This window comes from Durio zibethinus, chromosome 15, assembly GCF_047325235.1.
Source record: "Durio zibethinus cultivar Kanyao isolate XHJ-2024 chromosome 15, ASM4732523v1, whole genome shotgun sequence".
In the NCBI taxonomy this organism is placed as follows: domain Eukaryota; kingdom Viridiplantae; phylum Streptophyta; class Magnoliopsida; order Malvales; family Malvaceae; genus Durio; species Durio zibethinus.
Window position 1 is genome coordinate 4,890,636 of NC_143176.1, and position 13,981 is coordinate 4,904,616.

At 34.9% G+C, this 13,981-nt stretch overlaps 2 protein-coding genes across 2 annotated transcripts; both read left to right on the forward strand.

The window, feature by feature from the left end:
* On the forward strand, positions 1-6,238 carry LOC111301669 (COP1-interacting protein 7-like). Its single transcript, XM_022897503.2, has 9 exons — positions 1-500; positions 646-822; positions 1,179-1,306; positions 1,729-1,781; positions 1,874-1,926; positions 2,021-2,173; positions 2,544-2,785; positions 2,914-4,592; positions 4,917-6,238. The coding sequence occupies exons 1-9, from the start codon at positions 442-444 to the stop codon at positions 5,925-5,927; spliced, it is 3,555 nt and encodes a 1,184-aa protein (XP_022753238.1). The 5' UTR covers positions 1-441; the 3' UTR covers positions 5,928-6,238.
* Positions 6,239-9,157: 2,919 nt separating this feature from the next.
* On the forward strand, positions 9,158-11,803 carry LOC111302309 (uncharacterized). Its single transcript, XM_022898236.2, has 3 exons — positions 9,158-9,405; positions 10,954-11,159; positions 11,276-11,803. Exons 1-3 carry the CDS (start codon positions 9,316-9,318, stop codon positions 11,535-11,537), a joined length of 558 nt encoding a protein of 185 aa, XP_022753971.1. The 5' UTR covers positions 9,158-9,315; the 3' UTR covers positions 11,538-11,803.
* Positions 11,804-13,981: the final 2,178 nt, after the last annotated feature.

Sequence of the window (13,981 nt, forward strand, 5' to 3'; positions counted from 1 at the left end):
GTGATCCTGAAAACTTTCCCATGTGCTAAAGCTAGGCTTCATCAGTTCTTTGCAGGCAACTGGCAATTTTTTTTCTCTATTTTTCTTCTGTTTTTTTAGTTTCCATAATATGCAACATTCTTCTAAGCTAAACAAAAACAAAAGTACAAAAAACCCTGCAAAAGAAACTGCACAAGATCGAACGAAAAACTTCCCAACAGTTTAGTACTACTACATTACCGGAAAACCCCATGAGTTTCTAAAACTTTTCCCATGTTTAGTCTGTCAGCACAGCAAAAAAAAATGAACTTGTTTCTGTAAGGACAACAAGGAATTGAAAAAGAAAAACTACTTCCAACAATGGATGAACTAAACCAATGAAGATTTAGAGTTTGTTTCTCTGTCTGTCTGTCTATCTCTTTCTCTCTCAGGAACTGTTGGTATCCGTCTTAAGGTCTAGCTATGGACTTCAGGACACGTCTTGATTATGCTTTGTTCCATCTCACTCCAACTAGAACCAGGTAAAGTTAATTTGGTTCTTTGATTTTTTTTTCTGGATTTTTTATATGTACATTTGTTGCAGTGTTGCTTTTTTGTGAATTACGGTTTTTGAATTGGTAATTCATCTGAGAAAGTTCGTTTTGGGTTTGTGTTTGAAATTTGAAGATGTGATCTGGTGATTTTTGCCGGGAAAGAGAATGAGAAATTGGCGTCAGGATTGTTAGAACCCTTCATTTCACACCTCAAAAGTGCTAAAGATCAGATATCAAAAGGAGGGTACTCTATAACTCTTCGTCCAGTGGGCTCAACGCCTTCCTGGTTCATAAAAGGCACTCTGCACAGGTAAAACTCAGGCTTTGAATTGTTGATTGAGCTTTTTTTCTAAGCTTTGCTTTGAAATATGGCAAGATTTTGCGACAAAATGATCAGTTTGGATTTGTAAATTGACCCATTATTTGGAATTTCCATATAATTGACAATGATTGTTGAGTGTTTTTGGCTTCGCCATGAATCTCTAAAGTGCTGAATTTGAATTTGGCTACTTCATCAATGCAAAAATGTTCAATAATCTTACAAGAATCATTGGAATAACTTGTAGACTGGACTGTCAAATGACTGCATTTTAATTAGTTATTTTCATCTTTTGCTTTCAGTCTTTGTTTCATTAACTTGATTTATGCTTTTTGTGCTAATAACAGGTTTGTGAGGTTTGTTAGCACACCAGAAGTTCTTGAGAGATTTGTGACAGTGGAGAGAGAAATTGAGCAGATTGAGAATTCAATTCAATCAAATGAAGCAAATGCTACAGGGGCGACAGAGGCAGATGGTTTGTTTGGACCAAAACATTTTTTTATGTCTGTGTCTGTAGTCAAGCTACAGCCTGAACATTTTCCTTTTATGTTATTTCATATATTATGAATGTCTTTCGAGTTAGGGTAGTTTTGGGTTAATGAAGTTCATCAGTTTTGTTGAGTTCTAGGTTTTGTAATTCAGTCTTGTAATAGCATCAATCAGGTTAGTCATGACTAAGTGAACTGATTAACATGTTTTTCGTTTGATATTGGCCCTAATTCAAAAAGGGAAATCTTCACTACAGATATTTAGATTTAAATTATACTGAATAAGCCACATAGTTCATAATTTGGACTGCACTTTTTTACCTTAAATCTTTGGATTTTTATCCTTTAGCTTTGGACTATATGCTAAAGGTAGCAGATTGTGTGATTTCATCCAATTTGGAATTGGCAGGAACTGAGTCAGTTGTTTCAGGAAATTTCCAAAAGTCATTTTCTTCATCAAAGGTATGTTCTGCCTTCTACCGAACATTGTTTTGTTTTGTTTCCATGATAGCTCACATCTTAATTCCAGACTTGTACTATGATGCTGCATGTAGTCAAAAGGTGAATACAATGGAACCGGTGATGCTGTTCAAGAGGAAAATTCCAAGTAAATTACCTTGTCCTGCAACTAGTCGCATTAGCTTGATTTCAGTCCATTTCTGTTAAAATGCATTCCTTGCTCACCTTGGGTTGACATGCAGGGTTCGTCTTCAACGAGTTCTGGAAACTAGAAAGAAAGTACTTTCAAAGGAGCAAGCAATGGCTTATGCTCGTGCTCTGGTTGCTGGATATGAACCTGATAATATAGATGACCTCATATCTTTTGCAGATGCTTTTGGTGCTTCACGTTTAAGGTACGAAAGGCCACTGTCAAAATGGAATGATTTTTATCAGTTAGGAGTCAGGACTGTTTTTCTAGAGATAAAACTCAAGTGAAAGTGTTGGCTATAATGAACAAAAGACGGAATGGGAGCTTACTGGTGTATCTTTTCATTTAAACAAAAAAGTTATTTCGTATAGAAAACGACACTTATTCAGTTTAAAGGTGCAGTATTGGACACTTGAGGGCATCGCTGCTTTGTTCATTCATGTCCAACATTTGTATAGACAATTTCTGGAGAATTTAGCCAAATTAATCTAAAGAAATTGAAGTTGATGCAGATACTATGTGTTGGGATTTTTTCCACCATTTGAAAATTTACAGTCTATTATTGTTTTTGTCAGGGAAGCTTGCATAAATTTCATGGACTTATGCAAGAGAAAGAATGAAGATAGGCTTTGGATGGCTGAATTAGCAGCAATGCAAGCAAGTACTAGACCAGACTTGTCTTACCTCGAAACATCTGGAATCATACTTGCTGGGGAAGAAAATGATCCTAGTCAAAATCTTATGACGAATTTCTCTGGCGGGAAGCATAATGGTTCAGCCGATGCCTTTGATGCTAGCAGTGGAGATATTAACCAAGGTCAGTATGGATGCCGAATTTCATGATCTATATTCATGAGCTATGACTTCCTATAATTGCTAGTCTAGAATGGTTAACTCCAATGAACTACTACTTCATGTTTTAAAATCATTTAACATCTTCTACAGATGATAGATTGCCATCCACAGATGGGAAAGCTCAAGTACAAATGCCGTGGCCACCCCATTTTCCTCAGTACATGCACAATTTTCAGGGTCCTCCATTTCAGCAAATGCCTCCATATCAAGGCTACCTTTTTCCTGGTATGCATGCTGCCCCTCCATATTATTCAGGGAATATGCATTGGCCTCCAAATGTAGAGGATTCTAGTCTTAGTCGTGCATGGGAACCAGATGATCGTAGAAGTCATAAATCGTCTTCTAGGAGCAAAAAGAAATCTTCGCGTGGGAAGGGTGATGAAACTTCAAAGCAAGATGAATCCACTGAGACTAGTGATTCCAGCTCTCAGAGTGAACCAGAAGAGCAGGTGCATAAGAAAAAGCATGGAAAGAAATCCTCAAGAAAGGTTGTCATCCGCAATATTAATTACATTTCTTCCAAGAGGAATGGAGAAAAGGGCAGTGATTCTGAAAAGACTTCTGATGAGGATGAGTTCATTGATGGAGATTCTCTCAAACAGCAAGTAGAGGAGGCTGTTGGATCGCTGGGGAGACAACATAAATCTACCTCACGTCATCATAAGAAGCGCGAAGGAAGCAAGCATCGAAACACTATTTCATATGATGAAGATGAACTGGAAACTCAGGTTGGTACTGCAAAAAATTCTGAGGGAGAAAGAAGAAACAATCCCTGGGATGCTTTCCAGAACCTTCTGTTGCAGGACAAGGATTTGGATTCTTCAGAAGTAGATCCTGTAAGGTTGAAAGAAGAATATTTTGCGAGCAAGGGCTCAGAAGATGGAAGGTCAACAGCATTTAACCCAAACTCTGAGGGAGTAACAAAGCAGCGAGCTATCTCAAGTGATCCCTTTCTGGCCTCACAGATGGATAGGGGTCATGAAGGTGAAACTCCAGTTGGAAACTTTGGAACTAATGAATTTGGTGGCCCGGTTGTTAAGAGAAGGGAGAGCACAAATGAGGAGTTGTTAATGTTGCAAGGCAATGATTCTGGGATCAGTTCCACAGCTAATATCTCTGATTATGTCACAGAATCGACTATGATCAGAAGTCGCAAGGAAGGAGAATGGTTTATCAACAAACAACTGGATAAATCAGCAAATCAGGATGAGATCATGGGCCTCAAAATGTTTGATGGGGATAATGCTTCTTTATTAGCTGGGGAACGTTTCAACTCTGAGAAAAACAAAAAAGACGTTTTCGTTGATGACTCTTTAATGATTCAAGGTCCATCAGTGGGAGAAGATCAATCTGATTCTCAGTTAAGGATAGGTATAGGCATGGTTCCAGAAATTGAAGCAACTCAATACGAAAATGTCAATTCAGAAAATGTACAGAAGACTGCTTCTTTTTCCTATGAGCCAGATGACCTTTACATGATGCTTGGGCGTGATTCAGCTGAGGAGAATGCCATGACTTCTTGGACTCCAGAAATCGACTATGAAATGAATGTACTATCTGCTGAAGCGAATAGAAAGCACTCTGATGTTGAAACAACTGGTGCTGGTGGTAAAAAACGTGGAAGTTCTGAGGGAAAACTTTCAAATAAAGAAGTCCGTTCTAGAGTTTCCAATGGATCTCTTGTCAAGAGCAAATCAGATATAGCATCAAAGAGCAGGAAACCACCAGCTGGAAGCCAAACCACAGTACGGAAAACCAAATTTGATCAGGTATTTTCAACTCTTTATGCTCCTGTTCCTCAGCCAAATGAGAGAAAGTAGGCTGCAAATGCTCGAATGTAGCTAAGAATTCTAATGCATTTCTTTGTTTTGCTTTCATTCTCTCTTGGAACCATCCAAACTACAAGAGAGCATATCATCTCATGCTGCTTGAAAGAGCATTCAACAGAAACACATAGCATTTCTCATGACACCTTAGTACATATAAATTTGCAATTGTCTTGTCTATTAAGATGTGGTATTGTGGTTCATATGTAGTATAAGATACTGATCTGTTTCCGATTTCTTGTCCTTGCCCTTTCTATTATCAAATAGGAAGAGGAGAATAGAAAGAAAATGGAGGAGTTACGGCTCCAGCGCCAGAAGAGAATTGCTGAGAGGAGTTCTGCTAGTGGTCCTAATCCTGTTACTTCCAGGAGGAGCTCCACAGAAAATAAAACTTCAACAACTTCTATGAAGAGTCAACAGCTGAATCAGGACACAAAGAAATTATCAAAGCCAGTCCTTAGAAGTTCCACTATAGAACGCCTTGCAACTGCACGCAATACTTCAAAGGTCTCATCAGCTGAATCAAAATCAAGCCGGCCAAAAAGGTCAACATTGAAGGAAAATGGTTCTTCAACAACAGAATCTCAGAAGACTGATTGTGTTGAGGATAAGAAATCAAGCACAAACAAAGTCAAAGCTTCACAAATGAAAAGTGGCACAAATAAAGTACTTTCCAGTGATTCTGATGCACAAGGAAAGGACTCCAAAGAGGTCACAGTAGCATTGCCAACGGAACCAGCAGCATCCAAGGCAATTCAACCTGCTGACATTGTTGATGATTTCAAAGACATTCAGGAGTTGCAGAGTACTTCAATAGAAAAAACTGAAGGGAATGCAATTTCTCAAAGAAACACATCTGTGGACAGGAGCTCCAATGGACATAGGCTCTCTGAAGATAAGCTAGAACAATTAGGTGATATAAAAGGTGATGAGGAATTTACTAAGGCATCTACAGTTGTTTCTGAAGACAAAAGAGCACCAGAAGATTTTGCTGAAGATATTCCTGAGAAGACTGTTCATCCCTTGCCACGATTGCCTAACAAGACTGTCAAGTTTTCCACTGTAAATATCGAAGGGAACTGTGCAAGGAATGAAAAATATCTGTCACCTAGGATTTCTGAAATAGAGATCTCAACTCCACCGCCAAATAATGGAATGGACACAGAACCAGTACACCTCAGAAAGAAATGGAACAATGATGAAAGCTCAACTAAAGCAGCCAAAGGGTTTAGAAAGCTCCTTTTCTTTGGAAAGAAAAGCAGAAACTCTGCTACTTAACTGATTCCATAGACCTAGTTAATTCTTGCTACCAGCTTATAAGTGTGTACTTGCCATTCCATAATGCTTATGCTTCAGGTTTTTGGTTGTTCGAGAGCTTCAGGTGGAACGTACGAATAAGGCCTTTGATGTTGCTGCCATTCAAGGATTCATGAAATAAAAATGAAAAATAAAAAACGAAAAAAAAAAAGTATTCATACTGTAATTTATCTGTCTGATATATCATGCTGTAAGGGTTAAAAAACATTCTTTTTGCTTGCTGTGCCTTTGTAATCTACACTTGTTTTCACATTTGAGTCATTTTTGAATCATTTGCAATTGTTATTCAAATCTTTGATTTTAAGTTCCATATGAACACCTGTAATTTTTCATGGTAGCTGGACCAGAAAAGATGTTACCAATGGCTAACTTATCAGTCCATTTGTTTCAAAGAGTACAAATAAAGGGCTGTGTGGCACTTATTAGCAAACTGATCATTAGTCTTTTAAGGTAATGAAAAAGAATAAAAAAGAAAAAAAAAAAAAAAGAAAGTATTGCCTTCAGGAAATGAAAAAGAAACTGCACTCTCATTGAAGCATCCAGAAAACTGCAGTTGGGTAAAATCAAGGGCATTATATTGGGCTGGTACCAATGTAAAACCACATAAAGAATTGGTCTCAACAATTTTGGGCCTATGACTAGACCTTCCATTACAAGGACGAAGACCAACACATTAACCTAATTTGATTCAAGGTCCGCCCAGAAAACTTACGATAACACGTATTATCCACCTAATAGTTGACAAAAATATAATGATTCTATATATATAGGTGGATTGAAGTTGTGTGATGCGGTTTTATCAATTTTAATGATCAAAATTTAATTTAATAATATTTTTAAATATAAAAAAATGAGTCTGATGATTTTAAATATATATTTTTTGACTTGTTTATCTTAATCCAACTCAACCCCATTCAAAATAATTCGAACTTATAATTTTTTAATGTTTCATTATCTTTTTATCATTCAATTAAAGATTTATTTAGATGGATAGTAAAATTAATTTTGATGAAATTAAAAATATCAATAAAAATGATATTAATTATTATAATGATAAGATTAAAATCAATAATAAAAATATACGTTTAAATACAAATGTAACAATAACAATCAAATGAATTATAATAAGAAGAAAAATTACTATTAAAGATATTAAATTAAATTATGTATCTAATAAAAATTTTAAATTATTTAAAATTTATAAAATTATTAAATAATTTAAAAATTATTAAATTATTTTATATTTAAATAATAATTTTAATAATAAATAATTAAAATTTTATTTATTATATACTAATACATTTTACTTATTTAGTTATTATTTAATAATTTGCAAGGATAATTTTATCTTTATAATTAAAATTCAATGATAAAAAATAAAAAAAAAAAAGGTTAAAAGCCCGCAAAGTAACTAGAATAAAATTGGCCAGTGACTTATCATGATCAATTGTGCTGTCATAGTCATACTTAAGGTTGGCGACGGATTGGGTTAACGAGGGTTTTTGTTCGTTTTGAACTTGATTTAAAATTTTTTTTTATTTTTTTCATTCTATATTTTGACTTAACTCAATATTGTATAAATCGTATCTGATCTGATTTGATTCGAAATTAATAAAATATTATTTTTTAAAATATAAAATATTATTTTTTAAATATAAATATTTAAATATATAATTATATAAATATATTTAATTAATTAATTAAAAATAAAATTTTTATATAAATATCGGATCGAATTTATCTAAAATCCGAATCCGACTCAACACCAACTTTTTCTTAACAATATCCAACCTAAAACTCGATTTTCAAAAAAAAAAAATTAATCTTAGAAAGTCAAATTAAAATCCGTTATAAACGAATTGGATTACCGAACTAATCATACTCATATTATTTTATTGGATATTTTTTTAATGCGTTTGACACCATTTTTCATGATAATCGAAATCTCACTAGGATTAAGTGTAATCCAAACTAACTCTACCATGCACAAGTATTGCAATTTTTTTTTTAATCAAATGAGCTAGATCAAAAAAGATATCCCAAAAATAAAATGCACAAAAAAGCCATGCCGTCCCCTCGAGTAAATGCAAGGCAATGGTGACAAAAGTTTTATTTCATGAGTTGTTAACTGTACCAACAACACAAAATCAGAAAAAAAAAATTGTTCAACAATTCATCATGGCAGAAGATCTTGACCATTCCTTAATAAATGGTCAAGACATTACATTCGCAAGTGGCAGAATCTTATTGGTTAGAAGGAATAGGATGATCTGTTCCCAGACCGTAATCCGTGACAAAGAGCCTTTTCTTGTTTTGTTGTTGTTACCACTTCTTTAACTTCGTCGGCAATGCCACTCACCAAACGGCGTCGTATGATCGAAAAATTAAGATAAATCTGTTCACAGGTCCAACAAAGTTAAGGTCTGTGATTTTTGAAGAAATATACCAAATCACCCTTCCAATCTTTTCCTTCTAAGGTGTGGTATAGAAGCTCTAGATGTTGGTACCTTATGCTACAAAAGTTGTACTCCAACGCTTCCTTTTGAGGATTCCAAAAGGCAGTTAATTATGGCGGGTAAGTATTCCCTTTCATAAGGGAGCCTCCCAACTAACTTCACTTGCCAAACAAGCATCCCCCTTCAATAACCTTGTACCCTGTGCTTTAAACTCTTGTACATTAACTTCTCAAGATTCCCAAGTTACCCTTTTAACTAACTTCTCCCTCCCAAAAAAAAGACCTTGCTTCAAGCCACTTGTACATCATGCTTTAATCAGTTATACTTGGATCCAATGTTTTAAAACCAAATGCTTCAACGTATTCTGTATAGACATTTCATGTATTGATATTTTGTTTATTCTGTATTAAATAAGTATAAAATATAATAATTATCATGTCATAATTACATATCAAACATAAAATATATGTTTTTAATTTTAACAAAATCATATACGTTTTTTTTTTTAATTTAAAACATATTATTTTTATTTTTTTATATAATTTTCATTCCCTATCACTGTATCGTTTTTAAATTTATTAGTTCTAATCCTATGTTTTAGACCAGTTTTTTCAAAAAGAAGTGAAAGCACCATTTTCAAGCAATGGTTAGGTGTCATTTTCTTCTGAAAATTACATGTACGAAAAAAAAATCAATGTTTTTCTATTTTATATCTTCATTTTAATCATTTGACGTGCTTCTTCAAGACTGATAGTGATTTTTGTATATTTAGAAAGGGAGAGTTTGAGAGAGAAAGAGCAAAGCAAAGAGAATAAAGAAAAAAAAAAAAGCCAGAAAACAGAGAAAAGTGTAGCTAGATCTTGTTGGGTTATTGAAGCTAGCTCCAAATATCCATGGCCTCTAAGCTTCTTTTGATTGCTGTCTTTGTTCTTGATCTCATTGCTTTTGGTTTAGCTGTTGCAGCTGAACAAAGAAGAAGCACAGTGAGTTTACATTCTCACCTCACTCTCTTGATGCATTTTTTTGATGATATAATCTCATATGATTTCTGGGTTCATTAAAAATTTCCTACTTTCTTGCTGAAATAAGAAGGAAGATGAAGGAAAGTGCATTCTTTTTGTTTGAAAAACAGTAGTAATGTTGATTTAGCTTTCTGGGTTGCTAGCTGTATTTATGAAATTGCTGTTTTTGTTGCTTCATCAATGTAGGCAAAGAAAATAAACTTTTTTTTTCTGGTTTTTGGCTAAGGAAGATAGAAAAGAACTGATCTTTAAGTTTGAAGCACTGCTGAACTGTTAGCTATACATGTAAATGATTTGCTGATTTTGTTGCTTAAAGGAACTGTAGAGAAAGGACATGACTTGATCTTGGTCTTAAGCAATAAGGGTAGTTTGAAAACATAATAAATTCAAGCTTGAACCCTTTTTTGTTTTTTAATTTCCTCCTTTCAGCAATCAAATAACAGGAAAAATATGATTTTATTAGTTACAGTTCTCAATTGTGTATAAACTTACCAGATCTCAGCTGAATTTCTATAAAAATGATAGATATGTGTTTTTATCTCTCTCAACAATACTTCAACCTTAGAGAGAATATGGGGATTGTGGGTTTGCGGATCTAGTCAAAGAACTTATCTTTGGTAGATTTAGAAGCAAATCTGATTTATTTGTTGGAGCAATATTCTGTGAGCAGAGCAAATAGCACCTGATTTTATGATTTTCCCATTCAATGTTTATAGTTGATAACTTAGCAAAGCAGCAAGGGGTTCTTAGACTTTGCCCAATACATTTCCTTCCCGAGCCGGTTTAAGCATTTTTATCTATGGCCGGACTTAATGAATTCATAAGAAATTATCTTCTTATAATCTCCCAACAGATTCGAACCCAAATAAAAAAATAAAAAAAAACAAAACAGCATTTTCTGCTTGGTGATTGTGACTTAATTATTAAGAACCAAGCACCAAGATCTAGCTTATGTTTTTTCTTTATCCCAATATTCGTATTAGTCTAAATTAGTTTGAGATTATATGAATTGTAAAATCATTGTTTTTTGGACCGTATATGAATAGTATAATATAAATTTTAATGGTTGATCCTCAAAACACGTTCAAATAGTAAAATCATATACACATGAGTTTTCCATAAATCTAATGCGGTAATGAAAAGATTAAGCTACTTTCAAAACAAAGAACAACTGGAAAGCAATCAGTTTGTGCCTGATATTTTCTATTTTCCAACAACTAGTAGCTTGTTACTAAACCCCTTGGCGATGGGCAATGGGGACATGGATTTTCTGGGTTCCTTTCTGTATAAATGAGGCCGTGGCCTGGAGATAGGAAAAGGGAATGTAGGTGCTTAGATTTGAACCCCAGACCTGCTAGATGTCACGTCTTAATCAACCAACTTGGTATCAGGCTGGGTAGGGGTGTAATATTTTTGTGTTCATTGAGAAGACTTGTTACTTCTGCCTAGATGGCAAGTGATTGCTAATCCAAAGCAACTAACTTATGGTGTATCTGTATTGTTGTGCAGGCCAAGATTGTTCAGGATAGTGAAGTTAAATATAACTATTGTGTATATGACTCAGACGTAGCAACAGGCTATGGTGTTGGTGCATTTTTGTTCCTTATGGCTAGTCAAGCCCTTATAATGGTTGCAAGCCGATGCTTCTGCTGTGGAAAGGCTTTGAACCCCAGCGGTTCAAGGTCTTGGGCAGTCATCCTTTTCATAATCTGCTGGTATGTAAGAATTTCATCAAAGTAACTATTGATTGTTGGTTTCAATTTTCATTGATCTCAACCTACCTGAAATTGGATTTGGTTGTTTCCCTGATTCTTGGAATTGCCTGAGACAGGTTGTTTTTCCTAATTGCTGAGATATGCTTGCTGGCTGGTTCAGTAAGAAATGCCTACCACACCAAATACAGGACCATATTCAGCGAGCAGCCTCCCTCTTGTGAAACTGTGAGGAAGGGAGTTTTTGGTGCAGGTGCAGCTTTCATTTTCTTAACTGCCATAGTCAATAAATTGTACTATATTTGCTATTCTAGTGCTAGAGAGAACAGCTTCCAGGCTTACGGTGGAGAGACAAGCGTGGGCATGGGAACCTACAAATAAACATGGCTGAAAATTGGCATTTTATCCTATTGCAGTAGACGTAACTACATGGACTCTATGCCATCAATTTGCTTACTCCATTGTCTGTTATTGAGTTGCATTTCATCTGCTAATGGTTAAATATCGCACGCTATAGATTGCATTTTGTGTTGGATTCACAATATTTTTTTTTTGTTTCAATTTTGTGAAGTTCCTTGTATACATATCAATAACAAAGGATTCATGTTTGTGCTCCAACTTGACTTGCAATGTGATTTATGTATTTCATGAAAGAATTACATGATCTTCGACAACCAATCCCAAGCCAAAATTGGAAGGCCCCAGTCTTCTCAATTTATACCCTGCAGGCCCAATGTAATGTAGGTCAAAAATGCACTCAAAATTATGTAGGAAGCAGCCTGACTGTGAATGAAAAAAAGAAGCTAAAGAGTTATGAGCCATTACTACTTCGTTTGGCTCACAATAAACACTAAGGGTTTTTTTTTTACTAGTTTTTTGGACTCTGTAGCCTGCAATTAAGAATAGCAGAGGTGGTAAGTTCACTTTTGACAATAAAGTAGCATCCACTTGCAGCCGCTCAAGTGTTAGATTTACAGTGATTCACTCTCACTTATTTTTGCGAATTCAAAACCCAAGTTTAGCAGCGAATTCTCCAACTTTTGTGGAATTCAAAAACTAAGTTGGAGAATGGTCCAATGAATTCTGATGGATACAACAGAAACTTAGGGAAAAGCTCTAATTAATTGCAGTTGTGCTTAGACTAGCATGGAGTGCCTGTCTTTACTTTATTTGGATGAAAAAGAACAGCAGATTTCATGGCCAAAAAGCTGGTACCTTTTAAGATGTGAGGAGATTAATTATCCCTAACATTGATTGTCCCTACGTAAAGTCAATGCATGGATATCTTTTATCATCGTAAAAGCATTTTGAGATTTTCACACATGTAATGTGATTATCCTAATTATATTTACATATATATGGAAGGCCGATTGTAATCATCCTTTCATCATAGTGAAAATTTTGCAGTGATAGCTCTCACTTTATGAGCAAATCATTATAAATCTAGTGTGTTTCTTATTTTTTTCACTCCAAACAATTAATCTCACGATTCTTTTGCAAGACAAAGGATAGGGTGCGATATTCCTTAGTTGGAGCAATTTCTTCCATACCTGGTTTATGGTGGTGTAACTGCAAATTTGCATAGATGGTCCTAGCCTAATTATTCACTCCAAACTTCGCTTAAAAAAACCATAGAAACAAATATAAATAGATTCCATTATGTCACCATTAATTGAACTCTTGTTCGTGAAAATAAGTTACACAAAGCTTCATGATTTTAATTCGAGAAGTAAAGCCAGCCTGGAAACACCTATTTCATATGATGTATTTTCCAAGCTAAGTTCATTACTTATAGCTTTCAACCACCATCTCAGCTACACCATGTTCTTGGGGAGTGATGCAAATTTGGCTAATGAAAAGAGAAGAAAAATATGACAAGATCAATTAATAATAGCCCTTGTAAATGGTGCAAAAAAGCAACAGATCAATGGATGCCCTTACCATTGATCAGACAATCTCGGGTGCTTAATTATTTCTTTTCTTAATACGCAGAATCTGACTTTCACGGGTAAACTTGCTATGCTTGAATTGCTTCAAAGATGGCACCAAGTAGCATGTTCTATCTGTTTCACCTGTTATCAAACTACTTGGAATGCTTAATTCATGATTTTAATCAAGCAGCAGAGCCTGGTCCGAAAGACCATTGAGTAACTGCTGCACAACTATCAGTTCACTTTGGTACATGTGATTGAGACATCCTTGTTTCAATTGAAAAAACAAAGGGGGAAAATCAGGAATGACATTTATCCCTCTGTTTTACTCTCCAGAATTGAACATACACTGATATTTTCCACGTCAATTCTGACCATCTTTGCTGTTCCAACATCAACCAGACCTACCTGAATTGCCCAGTAATCGGTCATCATTGTACTAGAGATACAAAATTGATGGTTTTAGTTTGTCAAAGGCTTCAATAGTGGCGGACCCATGATTTTTTCAATGATGTTCACTTATAATATATATAAAAGAAACTGCCAATGGATTTACCTATTTTATCGACAGAAAGAGTGTCCATCAAAAAAAATTTTGAAGGTGTCCCAGAATATTTTTTCTTCAAATTTTCTTATTCTCTAATGCCACTGGCCTTCAGACGATCCCTTAAATTGATATTATAGAAAGATTTAGACTTGTAAAAGGGGATGGGGCCATAATACAAAAAAAATTTCTTGACTGATGAATGGAGTGTACATTGAAAAGAAACTGGATTTGAGGTACATTTAATTTCTTTCTTTTTTTCCTTCCATGATACCATATGCAACAGAGGCAGAGCTAGAGGAGGGCAAAGAGGGCCACGGCGCCTTCCCAAAATTTTTTTTTATCTTTCT